Consider the following 19,323-nt stretch of genomic DNA (forward strand, 5'->3'; position numbering starts at 1 on the left):
CACGGTTGGGCCCTGGTCCCTGGAACATCTAATAAGGTGGAAATGCTGCATTGTGGGGAGACCTAGCTTTCCTAACCCACGTATCCCAACCCCATGTCCCCCACCACCAGGCCCTCCCAAAGACATAGTCCAAATGCTTTATTGTTCTGCTGAGATGCTTACAAATACTGAAAAACATCAGCCTGGACACAGCAACCATGGCCCAGGGCTGGGAAGGGGGACAGGAAGGTGGGCTTAGTGTTAAGGCGGAAAGGGCTGAGCACAGACAGCTGGAGGCCTGGTCCTCTGCTCTCCATTTCATCCCCCTTCTGAGGCTGCAGGGAGGGCAACCAGACCTCAGGGCACCCCCTCTGCTGCTTCCTCTCCTGCTCAGGACTTCCATCAGGGAGAATCTGAACAACCCTCTGTCAGAAACTCAGCCCCTATAACAGAACCCCAAAGACAGCCTTCTAGCTTCTTCTCCCATCCAATGGCTCCTCCTCTGGTCTACAGTCCAGCTTCACCCCTTCTGGCTCTAGGCAAGGCACGAGTGGAAGGGGGAGGCTGGACAGGGGAGCCAGCAGGCTGTGTATCAGGGCCTGGAGACGCAGGCAGGGGCAGGGAGAAGGTGTTCAGTCCCTTCCCCCCCAGCAGGAGATGCCCAAGGGCCTGGGCTGGAGATGATGATGGCACATACCCTCAGACGGGCCCACCGCTGAAGCAGTGGGCTGAGCCACGGAAGCCACGGCAATTAGTATGTAACCATGGCGATGAAGCCATCACTGTGGCGACCATGGTGATGGGTCTGTAAAAAGGTGATAGAGCTGGGACCTCAAGGATGACACTTCCGGTCTCTGGCCCTTCAGCAAGTAATAAAAAATATAAACGCAGGACAACAATGGGGTTAGAGCGGGGTTTGAGAAGTACACCGCCTGAGCTGTTACCCCACTCTGAATGTGGCTCTGCTCAGCCCCCAAGGCCCCTGCAAAGGGGGCTGAGGCAAGAGGGGATCTTTGGCAGCTTCCTGGTACCATAGTTAGTCCTTTACAAAAGAGAACACAGGCTGGGGAGCACAGGTGCCAGGTCAGAGCGGACGGGGCCCCTCTGTGGCAGCTCCTCAGCCTGGCTGGGCCTGGGGCAGGACCCTGAAGGGTTATTGCAAGTTCTGGGCTCCCAGGAGGCAGCAAAGCCCCCTCCCCAACTTTTATCTCCTGGCTGGTTCTTTAGGGGGCTGGAGCTCAGAAACTCACAGGACGAGCTCCTTACAGAACATTACAAAGTCACTTCTTGTACAAACCCCAGTCATGCTCCGCCCTCCAGGGCCTCTGGGAGCACTTGTGTGAGGCCTGAGGCCCAGGCGTGACTGTCTCCAGGGGCGAGTGGAGCAGCAGGCAGTTGGGCCTGGGTCCTGGGCCGGCCATGAGGTCCACGAGGCCCATTCGGTCAGTTCATGAACTGGGTGTAGCCCTCCGCCCCGGTGACGATGACATCCATCCAGATGCGCATGGCCTCTGCGGATGGGGCCACCATGTAGTACAGCCGGTCGTGGGTCTTCACACAGAAGGTGAGGGCCGGGTTTGGGCTCTGCCGAGGGAGAGAGGAAGGTCTAAGCCAGGGCCCACCCCCAAAGGCCAGGAGCATCTTGCATCTGCCTCGCCGTCTGCCTTCCTCTCTCTGGCTCCAGGACGCCCTGGAGCTCGAGGCTGAGTCCTAAATAGGCCCAGAGCCCAATCCCCACCACCAGGTGGGCCCCAAGCTGAGACAGTCCCCTCCTCTCAGCTGGGCAGTCCTTGGACCCTGGCAGGGACAGACGCTGCCAGGCGGGGGCCCTGCTCCTTGGTACCCGCAGGCACAAAAGGGAAAGACTCAGTCTCAAAGGGCTGTTCCAGTGAGGACCAGAGTCTCTTCTCAGCAAAAGAGGAACAGACGGAAAAAGCTACAAGCGGGATGCTGGGCCCCAGGACCCCAGAAGGGCAGAAGATCAGGGATAGAGTGGGCATCTGAGGCTTGGCGGGAGGGAGGCTGACCTGCATGAAGGCAGATGGTCCCAGCCTCAAACGTCTCCTGTTTACCAATCCTCTTGACCAGATCTAGTCTCTGAGGGCCCCCTACCCCCCTTGTAGCCATCCCTTCTGCACTGGCCACCCCCACGGAGGGACACATCCTACCGTCATCTCAGGATTGGGAGGCAAGCAAGCGTACTCACGCCCACAGGGGCTTCCTGCTCTCTGCAACCCACCTGGCTCCCCCCCTCAGGCCTGGGGGAAGGGGGGGTACTTAGGGGAGAGTCAAGGGTCAGGGGTGAGAAGGGTACAGGAGGCATTAATATGCAGTAGTTCTGGTTACAGGCATATGGGGAGGGGTACCTCAGACACCATAGTGAAGCTGAGAAACCTCTTCTGGGGAAGGGAGAGGGAGAGAGGAAGAGAAAGTTTAGAAAGAGAACAAGAGATGGGTCCGAGCCTCTGAAGAGGGCAGGCGGGAGGCCTTTGCTCACAGAGCCCTGCTGGGCCCACCCCTTCCCCAGGGCTGTCCCTCCGCCCCTCACCTTGGCTGCACTGCGCAGGTGGTCATAGTACACCTCCTCGATGGCCTGGAAATAGATGACCCCTTTCAGCTTCGTCTCATGCTTGTCTGCAAAGGAATAAGGGCCAGGCTCGTGGACGTGGAGCGTCCTCACGTGGGAAATGAAGTGATTCCCAGGACTCCAAAACAGAGCCCAGCAGGGAGCCCGGAAGACATGGTCAGTGTTCAGCCTCACTCAGAATTATGGAGAATGCAAATTAGAACTCCACCGAGACATCACTTCTAACCTATCAGAACGGCAAAAATACACCCCAAATACACAGCACACTTTTGGTAAGTCTGTGGAGAAACAGGCGGTGTAATAAATCTGACAGGTGGGAACTGGTAAACCCTTAGGAATGGTTTGGCTGCGTCGACCAAAGTTAGAAAGGTGTTTGCCCCTCAAGCCAATTTCTACACTTCACGAAAATTTATCTTACACATGTACAAAATAACAAATTTACAAGCTTCACCACAGCAGTACCTATAGTCATGAAAGATTAGAAACAAGCCAGGTATCCATCAAGTGGAGATGGCTAAGCAAATTAGAGTGTGCTACATGATGGAATACATCCAGCTGTTTAACAGAACGACAGAGAAATATCTGATATAGATACAGATTCAGAAATAAATCTAAGGACTTCCCTGGTGGCACAGTGGTCCAGGAAGATCCCACATGCCACGAAGCAACTAAGCCCGTGAGCCACAACTACTGAGCCTGCACTCTAGGGCCCGTGTGCCACAACTACTGAGCCCACGTGCTGCAACTACTGAAACCCACGCAGCTGGAGCCCGTGCTTTGCAACGAGACAAGCCACCACAATAAGAAGCCCGCGCACCGCAACGAAGAGTAGTCCCTGCTCACCACAAGAGAAAGCCCACTCACAGCAACAAAGACCCAACGCAGCCAAAAAATAAATAAAAGTAAAAAAATTTAAGAAAAGAAAAAGTATCCGCCTGCCAATGCAAGGGACACGGGTTCGAGCCCTGGTCTCTGGTCCAGGAAGATCCCACATGCCGCGGAGCAACTAAGCCCATGCGCCACAACTACTGAGCCTGCGCGCCACAACTACTGAAGCCCACACGCCTACAGCCCGTGCTCCGCAACAAGAGAAGCCCGCGCACCGCAAGAAAGAGTAGCCTCCGCTCGATGCAACTAGAGCCGCGTGCAGCAACGAAGACCCAACGCAGCCAAAAATAATTAATTAAAAAAAAAGAAATCTATAAAATATTCCCAGATATCAATATCTAGATATAGATATATTTGAGATAGAAAGATCTCTAAGATACATTAGCAGGAAAACAAGGAATGTATTGGGTGCTACCTTTTGTGTAAGAAAAGGGGTAAGAATACATGTTTGCATTTGTTTATATTCCCCTAAAGATACTCCAGAAGGATACACAAGAGATTTAAAGGTGGTTACCTGTAGTGAGAGGGGGCGTAATGCTCAATTTAAACCTTTTTATGTGTCTTGAGTTTTGAACTATATGAATGCATTTATCTATTTAACTCCAACAGTAAAAAATGGAAGGAAGCATACAGCATCTGGAGGCAGGGGTGGCAGGAAGGAGGTGGGCAAACCCGCAGAGCAGATGACTGCTCGGGTGGCAGGGACAGGGCGCTGGCAGGAGAAAGCACAGGGCCCGGGCCATCCCGTCTTGGGGCAGACGCCGAGCAGGCACCTCAACTGACGTCCTGGGCACTGAGCCCAAGTCACAAAGGAAAGGCCACAAGATCGCTAAACTCAGACTGCGATGGCTGCCACCTTCCCCCACCCCCAGTGTTGTTTCAGGCCCAGGTATCAATCCCAGATCATTGCTACAGCCTCCTAATGTGCCCCTGCCCCGCCCCCTGCCCCTCAACTCACTGGCCCTGATGCCGAGGGGGGAGCTTCCGGAAGCAAATCGAATCCTGCTGCCTCACCGGACGTTGCTGCCTCCTTGGCTGGGCAGAGGTCCCTGACAGGCCGGTGCCAACGCGCCCCTCTGGCCTTGCCTCACATCCCTCCCCTGCACCAACCGCAAGTTCTCTCCGGCCAGACTGAGCTTCTCACGGTCCCCTAACAGTACGCTCTGCCGACACTGGAATGGTCTCCAGCCCACTCCCTTGGCAAACTCCTATGTCATCTTCAAGACCCATTGCAGTTGTCACCACTGGCGTGCACGGTTGTGCTCTCCCGTGCCCCTACAGCACGGATGGTCCTCTGTACAAATCTCACGGTGCTGAATCTGAACCCTCCTTTTATCTGTTCGTAGGTCTAGCTCTCCAACACTGACTGCTATGTCCTAGCACAAGGCAGGTGCTCAATCAATGTTGAAAAAATGAGCCCGAGGCACTGGGATCCAAAGAAGTCAGAGACCCTTCTCTTAGGAGCCCACAATTCGGGGGAAAGGAAAGCAGACACACAGCCGCTTATCAGCCGCTTATGTGTGACCTGGGCATGGTTAGGACTCCAAGAGAACGCCTACAGGTCACTGGCAGTCACGAGGGTTAAGTGAGAGAACACACTCCGACTGTTCGGCAGTGTCTGGCACAATACACGCGGCATCTGTCATGACATCATTACGCCCCAGGGCTGGTACCACACGGCAGAGGGACCCTGTATAACACAGGAGTTAACAGCGGAGGGCAGGAACCGCTCCCAGTGAGGAGGGACCAGGAAAGGCTTCACCAGAGGTGGCTTCTGATCCGGACCCTGTAGAATGGAGGGGTCTCATGGAGTAGGTGGGAGGAGGGTCCAGACAAGGGCAGGGAGGATGTCAGCTTCGAGGAGCAGGCCAGGCACACCCAGGGCCCTGATCCAGCCACAGGCCCGCCTCCACCCGCCACTTCCTCCTCGTAACAGGGACCCAGCCCCATCCTGGTCCCTGGGCCTGGCCTTCTCTCCAGCCCCTGTTCTCTCCCATCTCTTCCTTTACTGGAAATAGTGCCACATTCCTGCCTCTGCTTCCTTACCTCCCACCTACCCTTGATGGATCGCGTGCAATCTGGCTCCCACCCCGGTACGTGGTGGAAACCATTCTCTCGTCAAGATCCAACCCCTGAATCAAATGACCTTTGGGTCCACATTACTCTTGGCCTTTCTGCAGCCTCCATCATCGCTGGTGACACCCCCTGCCTGCACATGTCTGCTCCCTTCGCTGGCTTTCTTCTCCATTTCCGCCCTGCCCTCCCCTTTCCCTGTCTGATTGGGTCTCCTTTTGTTTCACAGACATTAAGGAACGTCACATGCGCCAAGCACCAGCACAGCACCTGGCATGTGGCTTCCTGCCTCCTGCCCCTTTCGCTTTGCTGGTGCCTCCTTCCTCACAAGGGTGGACCTGCCCCAGAGTGCAGCTCTGTTTCTCCCTCTTCTCTGCTCTAAAGTCTAATTGCCCAAGATCAGTCTTAGCTCTGCCTCTTAGCAGCTGAGAGACCTTGGGCAAGTTACTTAACCTCTCTGTGCCTGATTTTCCTCATCTGTAAAATGAGTGTAAAAACAGTGCTTCCCTCACAAGATCACTGTGAAGATTAAATGAGATGAGGCACGTAGAGTGCTTAGCACGGCATCTGGCTCATACAAGTGTTCAGTAAGTATGATCTGCTATCATTAGTATTATCGTTATTATTATCATTCCAACAGCTTCAACTTTCACTCTGTCTCTAACCCTGACCTTTCTCGTAACCCTAGATGCCCCAGGGGCACTTCAACCTCAATGTGCCTAAGATGGAGTTGTCCTCCCGGGCCTGTTCCTCTCAATCCTGACAAAGTCCCTTCCCAGCCTAGGTGGAAACATGGGGACACGCGTGTCTCTGCCTCCCCGTACCCAGGGCCCAGGTGGCCAGGGAGGGCTTCTTGGAAGGGATGGCACTTGGTTGGGGACCAGGTCAGGGGGGAAGCAGGGTGCTCCAGGCCTGAGCGACTCCAGCACCAAACCCTCCGGCCCTCTCCTTCCAGGCTCCCAGCAGGACCGCTCCTCCCGGCTTTGTGGTTGGGTGAGGCCGGGTGACTGGCTGAACAGACCCACTCGTGACTTGGGGACAGACCCCAGCTGGGGCATTTAACGCCAGTGCCAACCCAATCAGGCTTTTCTTTACCCTCTGCCGCTGCAGCCAGCAACGTTCTAGAAAGGCATGCTCTGAAGCAAAGAGAACGCTGACACAAAGCAGAGCCCCCGCCAACCCACGACGTACATGGACACGTACCAGGAGTAAGTAGGGAAACGCGGGTTTTGAGCCACTGGGATCTTAGGACAGTTCGCTTCCGCAGCGCAGCCTAGCCTATCCTGACCAGGATATGATACAGCATCCCACGCTCCACGTGGGAGCTGTCCAGAGGGAACTGCAGGGAGGGAAACTAAGCTGGAGGCTGGGTGCAGAGGGCGGAGGGAGCAGGATGGGCCAGGGGGCTGTCCTCAGGGCTGCCCTGAGCGTCCGGGCACTGCTCAGCTGCTTGTACTGGTGCCTTTGCAGGAACTTGCCCGAGGGGGAATCCACAGGACTCCATGCGCCCACAGCCTCTGGGGTCCCCTACAGCACTCCCATCCTTCTTTGCTCACTATCTGCCTCCCTGACAAAAGGCTCCAAGGGAGAGAGAGCTGTGGCCACCTTGCTTATCACCAGAGCCTAGAATAGTGCCTGTAACTTAGTAGATGCTCAGTAATACTGCTGAAAAAATGAATGCGTGAACAAATCAATGGAGGCGAACCAGGTATACTCTGTACATTTTCAGAGAGGGGAGGACAAGACCCAGCCCAAGCCCCTGGACCCCACTTGGAAGCTTCCAGAAGACCCGCTGTCCTGGGTGACAGAGCCCAGGGGTCCTGGCTCTGGGGCAGTCTTGGGGGAACTCACCCACATAATAGGAAAGGGTGCGCTTGAGTCGATCGAAGACAAACCAGCGCTTCTTCCATGATTTAATCTTGCCACCCATCTTGACCAAGTAGCCACGGCAGACCTGGTGGAAGGCAGGGGTGACGAAAGACCCAAATGTGCAGCCCCTAAACCTTTATTCCCTGAGCAGCAATGTCAGTGCCATCGCCTGTGCCTGTATTTGTCGGGGGGCTGTCCCCAACATCTCTTCAGGCCAGCACACCTGGTCCTGGGACAGAGACCGCTGGTGTTAGGGCAGGAACTAGGGCCACTCTTCCGAGGATCCAGGAGGTGCCTCTGAACACGGGGTCCCCGCCACGACAACCCCCCCCGCCGTGCCCCGGGGCCACGCGGGCCTGTACCTTGCTGCTGAGCACGACATGCAGGCAGGTATCCACACCGTGGCCTGAGGACTCAATGTGGGTCTTCAGGTCAAAGTCCTCCTTCCGGATTGGCAGGTAGCGGGTCAAGGGTCGTGCCTGGGAGCAGAGGGTAGGATCAGTAGGGGCCCCTCTCTTCCCCTGTCATCCCCTTGCCCGGGCCCCTTGGCTTCAGTCCCGAACCCCCAAAAGCCTGCCGTCACTCCCTCCCCACCCTCCTGGCTGTCACTCTGGTTTCACGGGGCTTTGGCCAAATCAGGGACCTGGCATGCCTGTGCTGACTCCACCCAGGTCTGGGCAAACTGCTGAACGGCTCTACGCCTCAGTTTCCCAGACACAGCTGTCCTTGTCCTGTCTCTGCCCCTCCTCTCCCTCCTGGGCTGAATGGAACAAAGCAAAGGACGAGACGTGAACATGCTCTTGCAAGAAAAGCCCAATAAGAAGCCTGGCCTTGGGGGCTTCCCCGGTGGCGCAGTGGTTGAGAGTCCGCCTGCCTATGCAGGGGACACGGGTTCGTGCCCCGGTCCGGGAAGATCCCACATGCCGCGGAGCGGCTGGGCCCATGAGCCGTGGCCGCTGAGCCTGCGCATCCGGAGCCTGTGCTCCACAACGGGAGAGGCCACAGCAGTGAGAGGCCCGCAGACCGCAAAAAAAAAAAAGAAGCCTGGTCTCTAACTTCCTGTGGGGCCTTGTTTGGGTCACAGTCCCTCTCTGGGCCTCCGTCTCCTTATATGTAAACAAGGGCTTTGAACTAGAGAATCTCTAAGGTCTGTTCCACCTCAAAATTTCTGATACTTAACTAGAATTCTCAGTCAACTGGAATTTTTTTCTTCTCTTTATTTCGACGAAGAATGTTAGAATGACATGAAAAGGAAACATTACAAATTATTTAAAGAAGAAACAGGGACTTCCCTGGTGGCGCAGTGGTTAGGAATCTGCCTGCCAATGCGGGGAGACACGGGTTTGAGCCCTGGCCCGGGAGGATCCCACATGCTGCGGAGCAGCTAAGCCCCTGCGCCACAACTGCTGAGCAACCCCCGCTCGCCACAACTAGAGAAAGCCCGCACACAGCAATGAAGACCCAATGCAGCCAAAAATAAATAAATAAAAATAAATTTATTAAAAAAAAAAGAAGAAACAAAATGCTCAACTTCCCAGAGGTGCCCCAAAGATGAGCTGACGCCATCCACCTCCTCAAAGCTGGTGGCCCCTGCAGCCATTCCTGAGCCCCAGCGCAGGGGGCTAGAGAAGAGAGTCCCAAAGAGACCACTGACAGAGACAGGAAAGGGGAACTAGGCATTTAGCAAAAGATTCCAAGCACAGAGATAAAACTCACACACAGAGTTTCTTAATTATTTCTGAATTCCCGAGCCAACCTACCCCTTAGAATTCATGTTGCAGCAACATTAGGAAATCATGGAGCTATGATCACCAGTCACTGCTGGGTAGGACTTCCACGCTGGGGAGGCCTATGGAAACCCCCAGAGGAAGGGACAACCTGTCTGAATCTCACATGTTCTCCCAGGGGCCCAGGGTCTGGGACCAGACACACGAGTCGATTTCCCTGCCCAACCTAATTTCTCCCTCTCCCTTCAACTGCTCTGCTCAAGTCTCCTGTATAAGGAAAAAGCCCAGGCTTGGCTTTTGTGTAAGGATGGATTCTTGTCCCAAGGAGAAACTAGTACATTCTCTTTTGGAGATGTAAACCGAAAGTCAGAGTGAGGCCAGTTGCTGGTGGTGGGGCCTAGAGCCAAAAGGTCTGGTGGAGTGAGGCTAGGACAGCCACAAAGCACCAGAAGCAGGAGGGCATCAGGGACCGGGAAGGAGGTGCAGTGCAGACTCACGAGGCAGAGGTGAGGCCCCTGCGAGAGGCCAAGGGTAGCCACCCTGATTCTGACTCAGCTCCCATCACTGGAAGGCCTGTCCAGACCCTCTTCTCTAAAAGGTGGCCTGCCGCATCCCCACAACCCAATCAACAGACACACACACACACACACGCAACACACGCGCACACACACACACAGAGACAGACACAGACACAGAGCGGGTCCCTGTTCCTTGGGGCCAAACAAGTCCCAGGTAGAATTCTGCTTGTGCAATCCTTTCTGGAGAGAACAGGCTCTACAGCCCAGCAGGGGTAGTACCCTGGGATATCCCGACCCCTCGTCAGCCCTACCCTTAAGCCCACCGCCCACTCACCTGCGAGAACTGCTTCTCCCGCATCTTGACCTCCTTCTCCACGAGCTGATGCCTCCGGGCACTCTCGCCCTGCAGCCTCCGTTCCACCTGCTCCCGCCGCCTCCGCTCCTCCTCCAGGGCCTGCCGCCTCAGCTCCATCTCCCGCTCCTGCCCCCAAAGCCAGGGCTCAGTGCCCACCACTGCCCTCTTCCCTGCCACCCCTCCTAAGGCCGGGGCAGAGCCACAGGAGGCACCCACCTCAGAGGGCAGCCTGGCATGAGGGGCCATCATCCCCCAAGCCCACCCTCTCTAAGGACCTGGCTGACAAGGGTAAATGCCTTAAAGTGAGACCAACCTGGCTTCAAATCCTGGCTCTACCACCACTATGAGCTCTGGACCCTGACAAACTCCCTAAGCCTCAGTTGCCTCATCTGTAAAATGGGGCCAAGAGTGCCTACTCCTGGGATTGTAGCGAAAATTAAATGAGATCATGTGAGTAAATGCCCATCACTAACTCTGGCAGGAAGGAAGCACTCAATAAAAAAATGGGGCTTTTATAATTTTATCTGAATTCCTAGGACATGGATTGTCTAAACAACCTAATCGATAAGTGAAGGCCCTCTGAAACTCCAAATGAGAAACATTTATGGTTGAACTTCAGATTTTATGGGAAAAAAATGAACTTATGAAAGCCATTATCAAAAGATTTTCAATCATTAAAACAAATCATTAAATACACAGCATGTGGGTGATGTTTTGTATGTCTTCATCAATGATAACAACCTTCATATTAACTCCCATCTGTCATTTCTTCCCAGCTCAAAACTTAGCAGAACCTCCTTTTTCTCCATTTGTCAAGAGATGTTTGTAAATCTGCCCTCCTCTGAAGTAAATAAGACTAAGAGGCCTTCTTTTCTGGTTGATCTCCTGCTCCCCGGGTTCCACTCTTAACTCCAGACATGCAGAATGCCCGGATGATAGAGACAGATGAGCTTCTGCAGATTCTCTATTTCACCTCCTCCCCAGGCACAGTTTCCTCAGCCTGGCTGTGCCCACAATGAACCCCTGGCCCCTCTGCTGTGTCCCAGGCCCATCAGTAGGCAACGTGAGGCCCCCGCAGCCAACACCTCTGCTCTGGCTTGGACATCTGCCTTCTCTCTGTCCCCATCCTTCAACCCCAGGTCCTAGCCATTCCCAAGAGGAGTGACCTGGCACGCAGGTAGACAGGAATCAAAATTTCTGTGGTGGCCAAACGTCCAAAGAGGTGAACACACAAAGACTGGAAGCTCCCATACGGGAAATTCACCGTTGGACACTGGGTGCTGCGTCCCCTTTTCCTAAGAGCTGTGAAACTGGTCATCTCGCCAAGCCTCCGCGTCCCCCACTTGAGGAACACAGGCTTTGAAAAACACTCTTCCTCAAGGGACTGCTGCGAGGACAACGTGGGGTGAAGGGGCCTGGGGAGGAGCGGAGGCCCTTGGCGGGCAGAGGGCAGCCCCGGGGCCCCGCACCTCCTCCCGCCTCCCATGGCCCAGATCTGCCTCACCCTCGACTCCATGAGCCGGCTCTTCTCCGCATGGGCTTCTTTCAGCATCTTCTCCATTTCTTCCGTCTTCCCCACATCCAGGCCGCTGGCACTGGGGAGGCAAGGGGAGGAGGCACACGGTGGAGGCGGCGGCCCTGGTGTGGGCAGGACCGGCGGCGGGCCGTCGGGTGGCGGCCGGGGCCGGGTACCTGGACATGGTGTCGGGGAGCAGGCCGAGTTGCCCCCCGTAGAGATGCTGGTCTCCATGCTGTCTGAGCTCTCCAGGCTCAGCGTGTCGTAGGCGTGCTCGCCCTCCTCCCCTCGCTCCCTGGACGCAGGCAGGTGGTGCAGGATGGAGTGATGCAGGAGCTGCGGGAAGCCCGAGGGCCCGGCCGGGGAAGGGCGCGGCCCCGTGCAGGGCGTCCCACTGGCACTGCGCCTCGGCCGCCGCCTTCTGCTTCAGCTCAGCCAACCGCCGCCGCTGCTCCTCAATCACCTGCTGCCCTGCAGGAGCGACAGGCAGGAGTCACGGTGGGCACCCCACCTCCCCAGGGAGGACGCCGGCCGCATCACAGACGGAGGGAGGAAGCGAGCAGGGAGAAGGTAACACGGGGCAGCCCCCTTGCCCCCCACCAGCTTCCCTGAAGCCCCCGCAGCTCCAGGTCCGGCTGCCCTGGCAACGCTTCGTCACCTGCACAACTGGCCACAGCCATGCAGCCTGACTTCAGCGCTCCCACTGTGTCCTGAGCCCACACGCGGCACCGAACCTGCCCGGGTGGGGCCCCGGCAGCACGACGGCCAGGTGGCTCCAGCTCACAACCATGGCCTGAATAGGTGGGCAGGGCACATGCACCCACCCTGCTGCTGGGGAAGGGTGAAGGAAGAGGTGCTGGGAGCCCCATGAGCACCCACAATCAATGCAGACCCCGCGGCGATGCAGAAGCAGGAGTGCCAGCGGCAGGAAAGGAGGGAAGGGGGAGACGAGGCGGAGCACAGCTGAGGCAGGAGGAGAGCTCAGCTGGCGGGGTGAGGCCAGCCCAACACCCCAAACCCAACTCAGCCTGGGAGTCTGCCTGCGGGCAGTGGGGGCCTGGGCAGAATACATCATGCGGATGCCCGGGCAGGGGCTGCCTGGCCAAAGCAATGCCCTCAATGACCAACGCTCTACCTGCTGGGTCGTCAGTTGGGAGGGGCTCGGCAGGAAGCGACTCGACTGGTAGGGGGGCCCCGGGTAGACACAGAGGGGATGAGAGGGGAGAAAGGCAAGGACTTGGACTTTCAACACAAACAAAACGCACACGAGCAACCAGGACTCCTGGGTCCCTAGAGACAATATCTTAGGGAAGCGTTTGTGGAGGTCATCAAGTCCAACCCCCTGCCTCCAGACAGGATAACGTCTATCTCTACTCAGGTCAACAAGCATTTCCCTTATTTGCTGTGGTCTCTAGGAAAGATCTCATAGCCACCACCACCCCACCTCCCACCCCCCCCACCCCCACCCCCACCCCACCCTGCCGACCCTTAGTCCCCTGCCCTTAGTCTTTTGATAAATAGCCAGGAATCTCTTCTTTAGGTATCTAAATCCAAATCCTTTTTGCTCTTGCCTAGATCCCATTAAAGGAAAAAACATCCTGGGAAAGGCGTGGGCATGGATGAGGTAGGGTGGGGAGCACGTGGCAGATGTCCAGGGCCCCCAGGAGAGCAGGTGGGCTGGCGCTGCAGCCACTCACCCTTCTGCTGGAGGGCCAGCTGGCGCTTGGTCTCAATGTCCTGCAGAGTGGCTGCCAGGCTGCGAGGAAGGCTGCTTGTGCCATTCTGGGCGAGTAGAGTGCTCTGCGGAGGGAAACGGAGCATTGGGACCCAGGCTCACAAGGCACCTCCCCCACCCTCAAGGCCCTCATGGAAGGCTGTGACCTCTCTCCAGTGTGGCTGTCTCCATCCCCCACCATCACCACCCTGCCCACGCACACAGCCCTCCCACTGTCCCTCAGACCTTTGGGGAGGGGCTACGGCCCAAGGTAGCCACGCTGAGCTGGGAGGAGGAAGAGGAAGAGCCAGAGGAAGAGGGGAGGGGGCCGCTGCGGGTCCGGGGCAAGGGGCTAGTGGCCTCACCATCCATCTTGGAGCGGTAAACCTGGAGGGAAGAGACACGGTCTGGTATCCCCAGCTCCCCATCCCCATGGCATCTAGGCTGGCTGTGACCCAAGGTACTGCCCCAGCACCCGAGGCCTCTGTCTCTAGCTGACAACAGCACTGAGCCTCCTGGGCCAGCCCAATGGACAGATGTTATTGGCAGCTGCCAAGCCTCCTTTCCAGGCTGCTCCTCCTTGGGCCAATCCCTGGTCCAACCCTGCATCTTAGAAAGGACCTTGTAAATCAACCCATGTGAGGAGTTAACACCAATGGGCAGAGCTGTACAGGAGACTGACTGGAGGCCGGGGCTCCCTCTGGTCCCAGCTCTGCTGCTAAGGGGCTGTGACCTTGGGCCACGCACCTCCCCACTCTGGGCCTTGGCTTCCTTATCTGCAAAAGGAGGGGGTAGGGCTAGACTAAATAATCGCCAAGCTCCCTCACAGCACTAATGTTTGGTGAATATGGTCTTTGGAGTCAAGAACCCTGGCCTTCAGTGTAGCCTCTGCTACTTCCTAGTTGTGTGACCTCGGAGAGATTACTTATCTTCTCCGGGGGGGGGGCCCCAGTGTTTGATCTGTAAAACGAGAGTTATCGTTATCTGCCTCAAAGGCCTGTGGTAGTGATTAAATGAATCAAAACATATAAAAATCTCAAACCAGCTGGGCACAAAATAGAAATGTCACACAAACTACTCCCAAAGGAAACACGGAATTTTAGAGCTGAGATCACTGTCTTAGAGATGCAATGACTTCACTCAAAGAATGAATCTTGAATGGGGCGTTGGGGGATAGGGGGGTTCAGGCCCTCCAGCCGGTCAGTGGAGCAACACTTGGGGCAGAAGGCTGCCCGAATACTCTTCCCCCACCCCGAGGGCAGCAGCTTGCCGCAGGCTGGAGCACGGCCATGCCCCCAATGGCAACTAGGAGGAGTCCTTGGGCATGTCCTCAGGGCTATCACTTCAGAGCCTTTGTCCCATCCTGTCCTGCCTCCAAGTGTCACCCCTGGGGAGACCAGGAGAACAAAATACTGGCAACTCTCCTAGGACACACAAGTTCCAGAGACAACAGGCTCAAGAGTGCATCAGGACAAGACCGAGTGAGAAGCTCTGGGGGTGAGGGCCACCGAGGACAGCATGAGGCACCGCCGCTCCCGAGCCTCCTTGCATTGGACAGCCAAGCGCGGTCGAGCCTCGGACTCAGGAGGCTGGCCCTCCACACCCGGAGTGCCAGGATGGCTGCCCGAGAGGAGACCCTCACTCCCCTCTCAGGGTCCAGAGGCCCCTGTTGCCCCGGCTGGATTAACCCCCCACCACCTAAGGCAGCACTGTGGGTTGGTGGATCGGCAAGGAGGGGTTACCTGCAGCTGACGGGAAGCTTTGGCGGGCAGAGGCGGGGGGGAGGAACGTGGGGAGGCTGCAGCGGGGCCGGTCCCCAGCCCGGCCATCAGCTCCTGGTACCACTGCTCTAAGTCTACAGCGGGGAGCAGCAGCTTCTCCATCTGGAGGGGGCACGGGGAGGACGACAGGGGACAGGAGGGGAAGGATGGAGAGGAAAGGTCAAGGAGTGAGGGGAAAGGAAAGGAAAGGGGAGGAAAAAGGAAGAAAAGGGCAAAGAAAGGAGAAGGTTGGAGGAAGGGTAAAGGAAGACCATTATCAGGGAAACAGACAGGAAGGGAAAACAGGAACGAAGGAAGGGAGAAAGGAGAGTGTAAAGAGAAGAAACACAGTGAGAAAAACAGTTGCCGCAAACGTGCTAAGGGCAAAGAGAAACAGGGCACAACTCCCAGACCACAGACACGTGCTGCGCCAACCACGATGCCGGCCAGCCGGAGCACCGCCCCCCCGGCAGGCAGCGCTCCCCCCCGGGGGCCGGCTGAGGGCTGAGACGCCACTGCGCACGGGCAAAGCACACACAGACAGAGCCACGCCACTAGTGGGCTGCGGGTGGCAGGAACACACAGACCACCAACCTGGGCTGAAGGCGGGATAGAAGCGAAGGAGGAGGAAGAGGGCAGCGCGGGAAGAAGGCAGGTGGTGGGAACCAGGTCCTGGGAGGCAGGGGCCCAGGGAGGCAGGCCTGGCGCAGGTGCTGCGGGCACAGGCGAGGTGCCCCACATGGCCTTTAGCTGCTCAAGCGTCAGGTACTTGGGGGAAGGCCAGACACAGGAGGGAATACAAGAGGTTAATGGGACGGGAACCCAAGAGATGGCCCTGCCCACGGGCAAGGGGAGGGTAAGAGGAGGACACACAGAGCAGAGTAGGCTTGTAGAGCCCAGGAAAGCCAGGGTCCTCTCCGCAGGATGCCCTCACGCTAGAGCAGAAGGCTTTCCCTCCTTGAGCCATCAGGAGCTGAAGGAAGATCCCGAAGCCCCAGGCAAGAGAGGGAACCACTCCCAAGCCCCCTGACGCCAGCTGCCCTTCTCCCTCACTGCTGAAGACAGACCCTGCTGCCCCCCCAACCCAGGCCTGAGGGGCAATCGAGGGCATCCATGAGGAGGCCCTTGGGCATAGGTGGGCTCACTCGGTGGCTGGTACCTCACTGTCAGGCAGGGGCTGGGCGAGCGCACTGGGGGAGGTGGCAGAAGCATAGGGGTCCAAGCAGGAGCACAGCTGGAGAACCTCTGCCAGGCTCACATACTCCTAGGGTGCCCGGTGGGAGGGGGAAGGGTGGGCAGAGAACAGGTTAACAGGATTCAACCAGGTACCTGACATCCACACTCCATGCCAAAGGGCCATCACTCCATTCAATACAAAATCCACAGCAGGGGTACGTGGGGAGCTCGGCTGCCCACTGTGGCCTCAGCTGGCTGCTGGGCAGTGGGGTGGGGGGCAGAAAAGGGCCGGCAGAACTGACTGTCTGAAGGCTCTTCTCAACCTTCACTCTTTTTTTTTTTTTTTTTTTTTTTGCGGTACGCGGGCCTCTCACTGCTGTGGCCTCTCCCGTTACGGAGCACAGGCTCCGGATCAACCTTCACTCTTGAGGCTGCCTTGGCATCCGGGCCCTGCCACGGGCAGACCCTGAAAGCCCATTCCTGGGTTTGCCCTGGGCTAGGGGCAGGTGAAGGAGCCCGAGGAAGGTCTTCCAAGAGTCCACCAGGGACCAGGACCCACCTCCCAGAGAGCCTTTCTGTCTCCAACACCTTGGGCCTCCCCAATGAGGCACACACATGTATCACCGAGCGCCAGTCACAGCATTCCCATGGGTCCCCTCACACCCCATCTGCTGGAGCAGGAGCTGGAAGGAACAGGAACTGGAGGCACCACTAGGGCCTGAGCAACACAGGCCCTGAGAAAGAAGCCTTAGCAGGGAGTAGCTAAAAGCCCAGATAGAAAAACCAGCCCACTGCCCGAAGGTTAGGACTTGGCAAGATGCTCACACACCAGATTGTGGGTTGGGAAGACAGGGACTGTTGTATTCTCTGAGCAAATCCTTAGAATTCTGAGCTTATCTAGGTGCTGGGGACATGGTAGGCATCCAAAATGCATGCAGAATCAAAGTACAGGATCCTAAGCCTGCCCTATCCAGGGGAGCCCACCCTGACCTAGCTCCAGAGGGGGACCGTCCTCCAGGGGTCACAGAAAAGGAAAATGAGCTAGCAGGTCCAGTGTGTTGTGAGGACGGATGGATGACATGCAGAATATATGCAAATTTATATGCAAATTGATGCTCTGATTTTGCATGGACTGCCCAGGCACCTATGGAACAAACTGGCCAGACAAAGGATTACTGCCACGCACCCTTCAGCTGGGCCATTGGGAGGAGCTGAGCACAGCTCAGCAAGCAGGCAGACAGGCAGTGAGTACAGCAGAGCAGGCAGTTAGCTGTGATTACCTCTTGTGCTTTGGGGCAGAGCTGAGTGGAAGCAGGTGGGGTTACGGGACCAGAGGAGGCCCCAGCCTGAGAAGACCCTGGGAAGGGACCCAGAGCTGCCATCCCCAGCCCCACCTCTGAGGACTCAGAGATGAGCAGTTCAGCCTACAGAGAGGGTACGTGTGAGGGGCCTCACCCCTCACACTCAGCCCAGCCACCCCACCCCAGGCCCAAACTGTTTGCACAATGAGGCAGGAAACTTGGCACGTCCTGGTTGGACCTCACACACCAGGCATGCAGAGACTCAGGAAAGAACGAGCCCCAATGCCCACTTCTGAGCCTGTAGCCTAGTTGCAGACAGAAGCCCAGGGAGCTCCAAGATCAGGACCCCTAGATCCTTATGCTGCCCCTTGAGCTGAGTCCACCCAGCCCTAGCCCTTACCAAACCTCTGAGCTGCCATCCTCCCCACCCATGCCTCCTGAATCCCCCAGATGTATTCAGTCACCCGAAATGGTAAGATCGGTGGGCTCCTGGGGCCCAGAAAGGCAGCTGAAAAGAAGCAGCCGGTAGCCATAGAGGATCCAATCCCAGACCTCAGAGCCATCCCTACTCAAATTACTCCGGTTCAGGAAAATGCCCCCATATTCAACCTCAGCCGTTGGGGTGAAGGCCCCATGTGTTGCTCCAGAGCCTCCCAGGAGACCCCTTGGGCCTGAGGCTGGGGCCCAAACCAACCATGTTACCTCTTTGAGGGTCGACGTGGTCTTCGGGAAAGCCCTGCCCCCTGTGAGAGAGTGGTATCTTCTTTCCAACATAGCCAGTTTCTCCTTCTCCTGCAAGCCCAAAGCGGCAGAATCAGAAAGGAGTGAGAGTGGGGCGAGGGGCCCCAAGTAAAGGGGGATCCCACCTGGCTGGCCAGTGTCCACTGCAGCCCTTCTGCACTCACCTCCCACTCCCCCAGCCCCTCGCCAGCCCTCATCCCCCACCCACCCTGACTGGGGCTACCTTCTGCAGCAGCTGCAGGGAGGCACTCTTATCCCGGGCTAGGCGTTCTGACTCTTGCACAGCCTGGGACCGGATCTGCCCAGCCTGGCTGTCCAGGACCGCCAGGCGCTCCTGGAGGAGATGGGGGTAGTGGGTCAGACCCTGGAGAGACAGCCGTCTCTGCTGCCCAGAGACCCTGGGCTTGGGTGAAGGGAATCAACTAGCCCTTCTGTTCGGCCTCGTCTCACCCAAGGAAAACGCAGGCTGCTGTGGTCGGCTCCCTCACCCCTCCCACGACCAGTGACCCCATGCCACCAGGCACACCAGCCAGAACTCAAGTTCCCAAATCTCTCTCCCCGCCCGCCCCAGTCAACGTGTCTGGAATCCCAGAGATGCTGCAACGTTCTCCACCTGCCCCCGTGCTTCCACCCCACTGCCACCACCCCAACCCAGGCCCTCTGTTTCCCGGCCTGGACTTCTTCACCAGCCTCCTGCTTCCACTCTCTCAACTTTCTGATCCATCCCTACACTGCCACAGATAGCTTCCTAAAATGGACTTTGAGGATTGTTTTCGTTTGCTTGCTTGTTTGAATTTTCTAATCTTTTTAGAGTGTATATTACTTGAATAATTTTTTTTTTAATCCACGAGTAAGGGTCATCAGTCCTCTTCTCAGCAACTCCTCATTACTCACAGGATAAAGCAAAAATCCCTCAGCCGGCACTCAAGGGCTCCTGGAACTGGGCCTCCACTTTCCACCCTCCCTCCTACCCTGAGTCCTCGGCGGGCGTGCACTCAGCTCGGCCCTATTGTAATGTCAGCGGTGCAGGTGTACACTCCCAGGCCTTTCTTATACGGTTCTCTTTGCCAGGAATGCTGCCCTGTCTTCTCCACCCATCAAGAGCTTATTTATTCTCCA

At 56.8% G+C, this 19,323-nt stretch overlaps 1 protein-coding gene across 1 annotated transcript in view; it reads right to left on the minus strand.

The window, feature by feature from the left end:
• Window positions 1-123: 123 nt before the first annotated feature.
• PHLDB1 (pleckstrin homology like domain family B member 1) overlaps window positions 124-19,323 on the minus strand; it is a 41,100-nt gene continuing 21,900 nt past the window's right edge. Inside the window, 13 exon segments of the mRNA XM_032639157.1 lie at window positions 124-1,563; window positions 2,528-2,613; window positions 7,379-7,481; window positions 7,759-7,875; window positions 9,976-10,122; window positions 11,501-11,601; window positions 11,698-11,875; window positions 11,877-11,983; window positions 13,210-13,312; window positions 13,473-13,613; window positions 14,969-15,109; window positions 18,166-18,255; window positions 18,428-18,538. Coding sequence (XP_032495048.1) covers window positions 1,423-1,563; window positions 2,528-2,613; window positions 7,379-7,481; window positions 7,759-7,875; window positions 9,976-10,122; window positions 11,501-11,601; window positions 11,698-11,875; window positions 11,877-11,983; window positions 13,210-13,312; window positions 13,473-13,613; window positions 14,969-15,109; window positions 18,166-18,255; window positions 18,428-18,538 — 1,566 coding nt within the window. The 3' untranslated portion in view covers window positions 124-1,422.

This window comes from Phocoena sinus, chromosome 8, assembly GCF_008692025.1.
Source record: "Phocoena sinus isolate mPhoSin1 chromosome 8, mPhoSin1.pri, whole genome shotgun sequence".
Lineage (NCBI taxonomy): Eukaryota > Metazoa > Chordata > Mammalia > Artiodactyla > Phocoenidae > Phocoena > Phocoena sinus.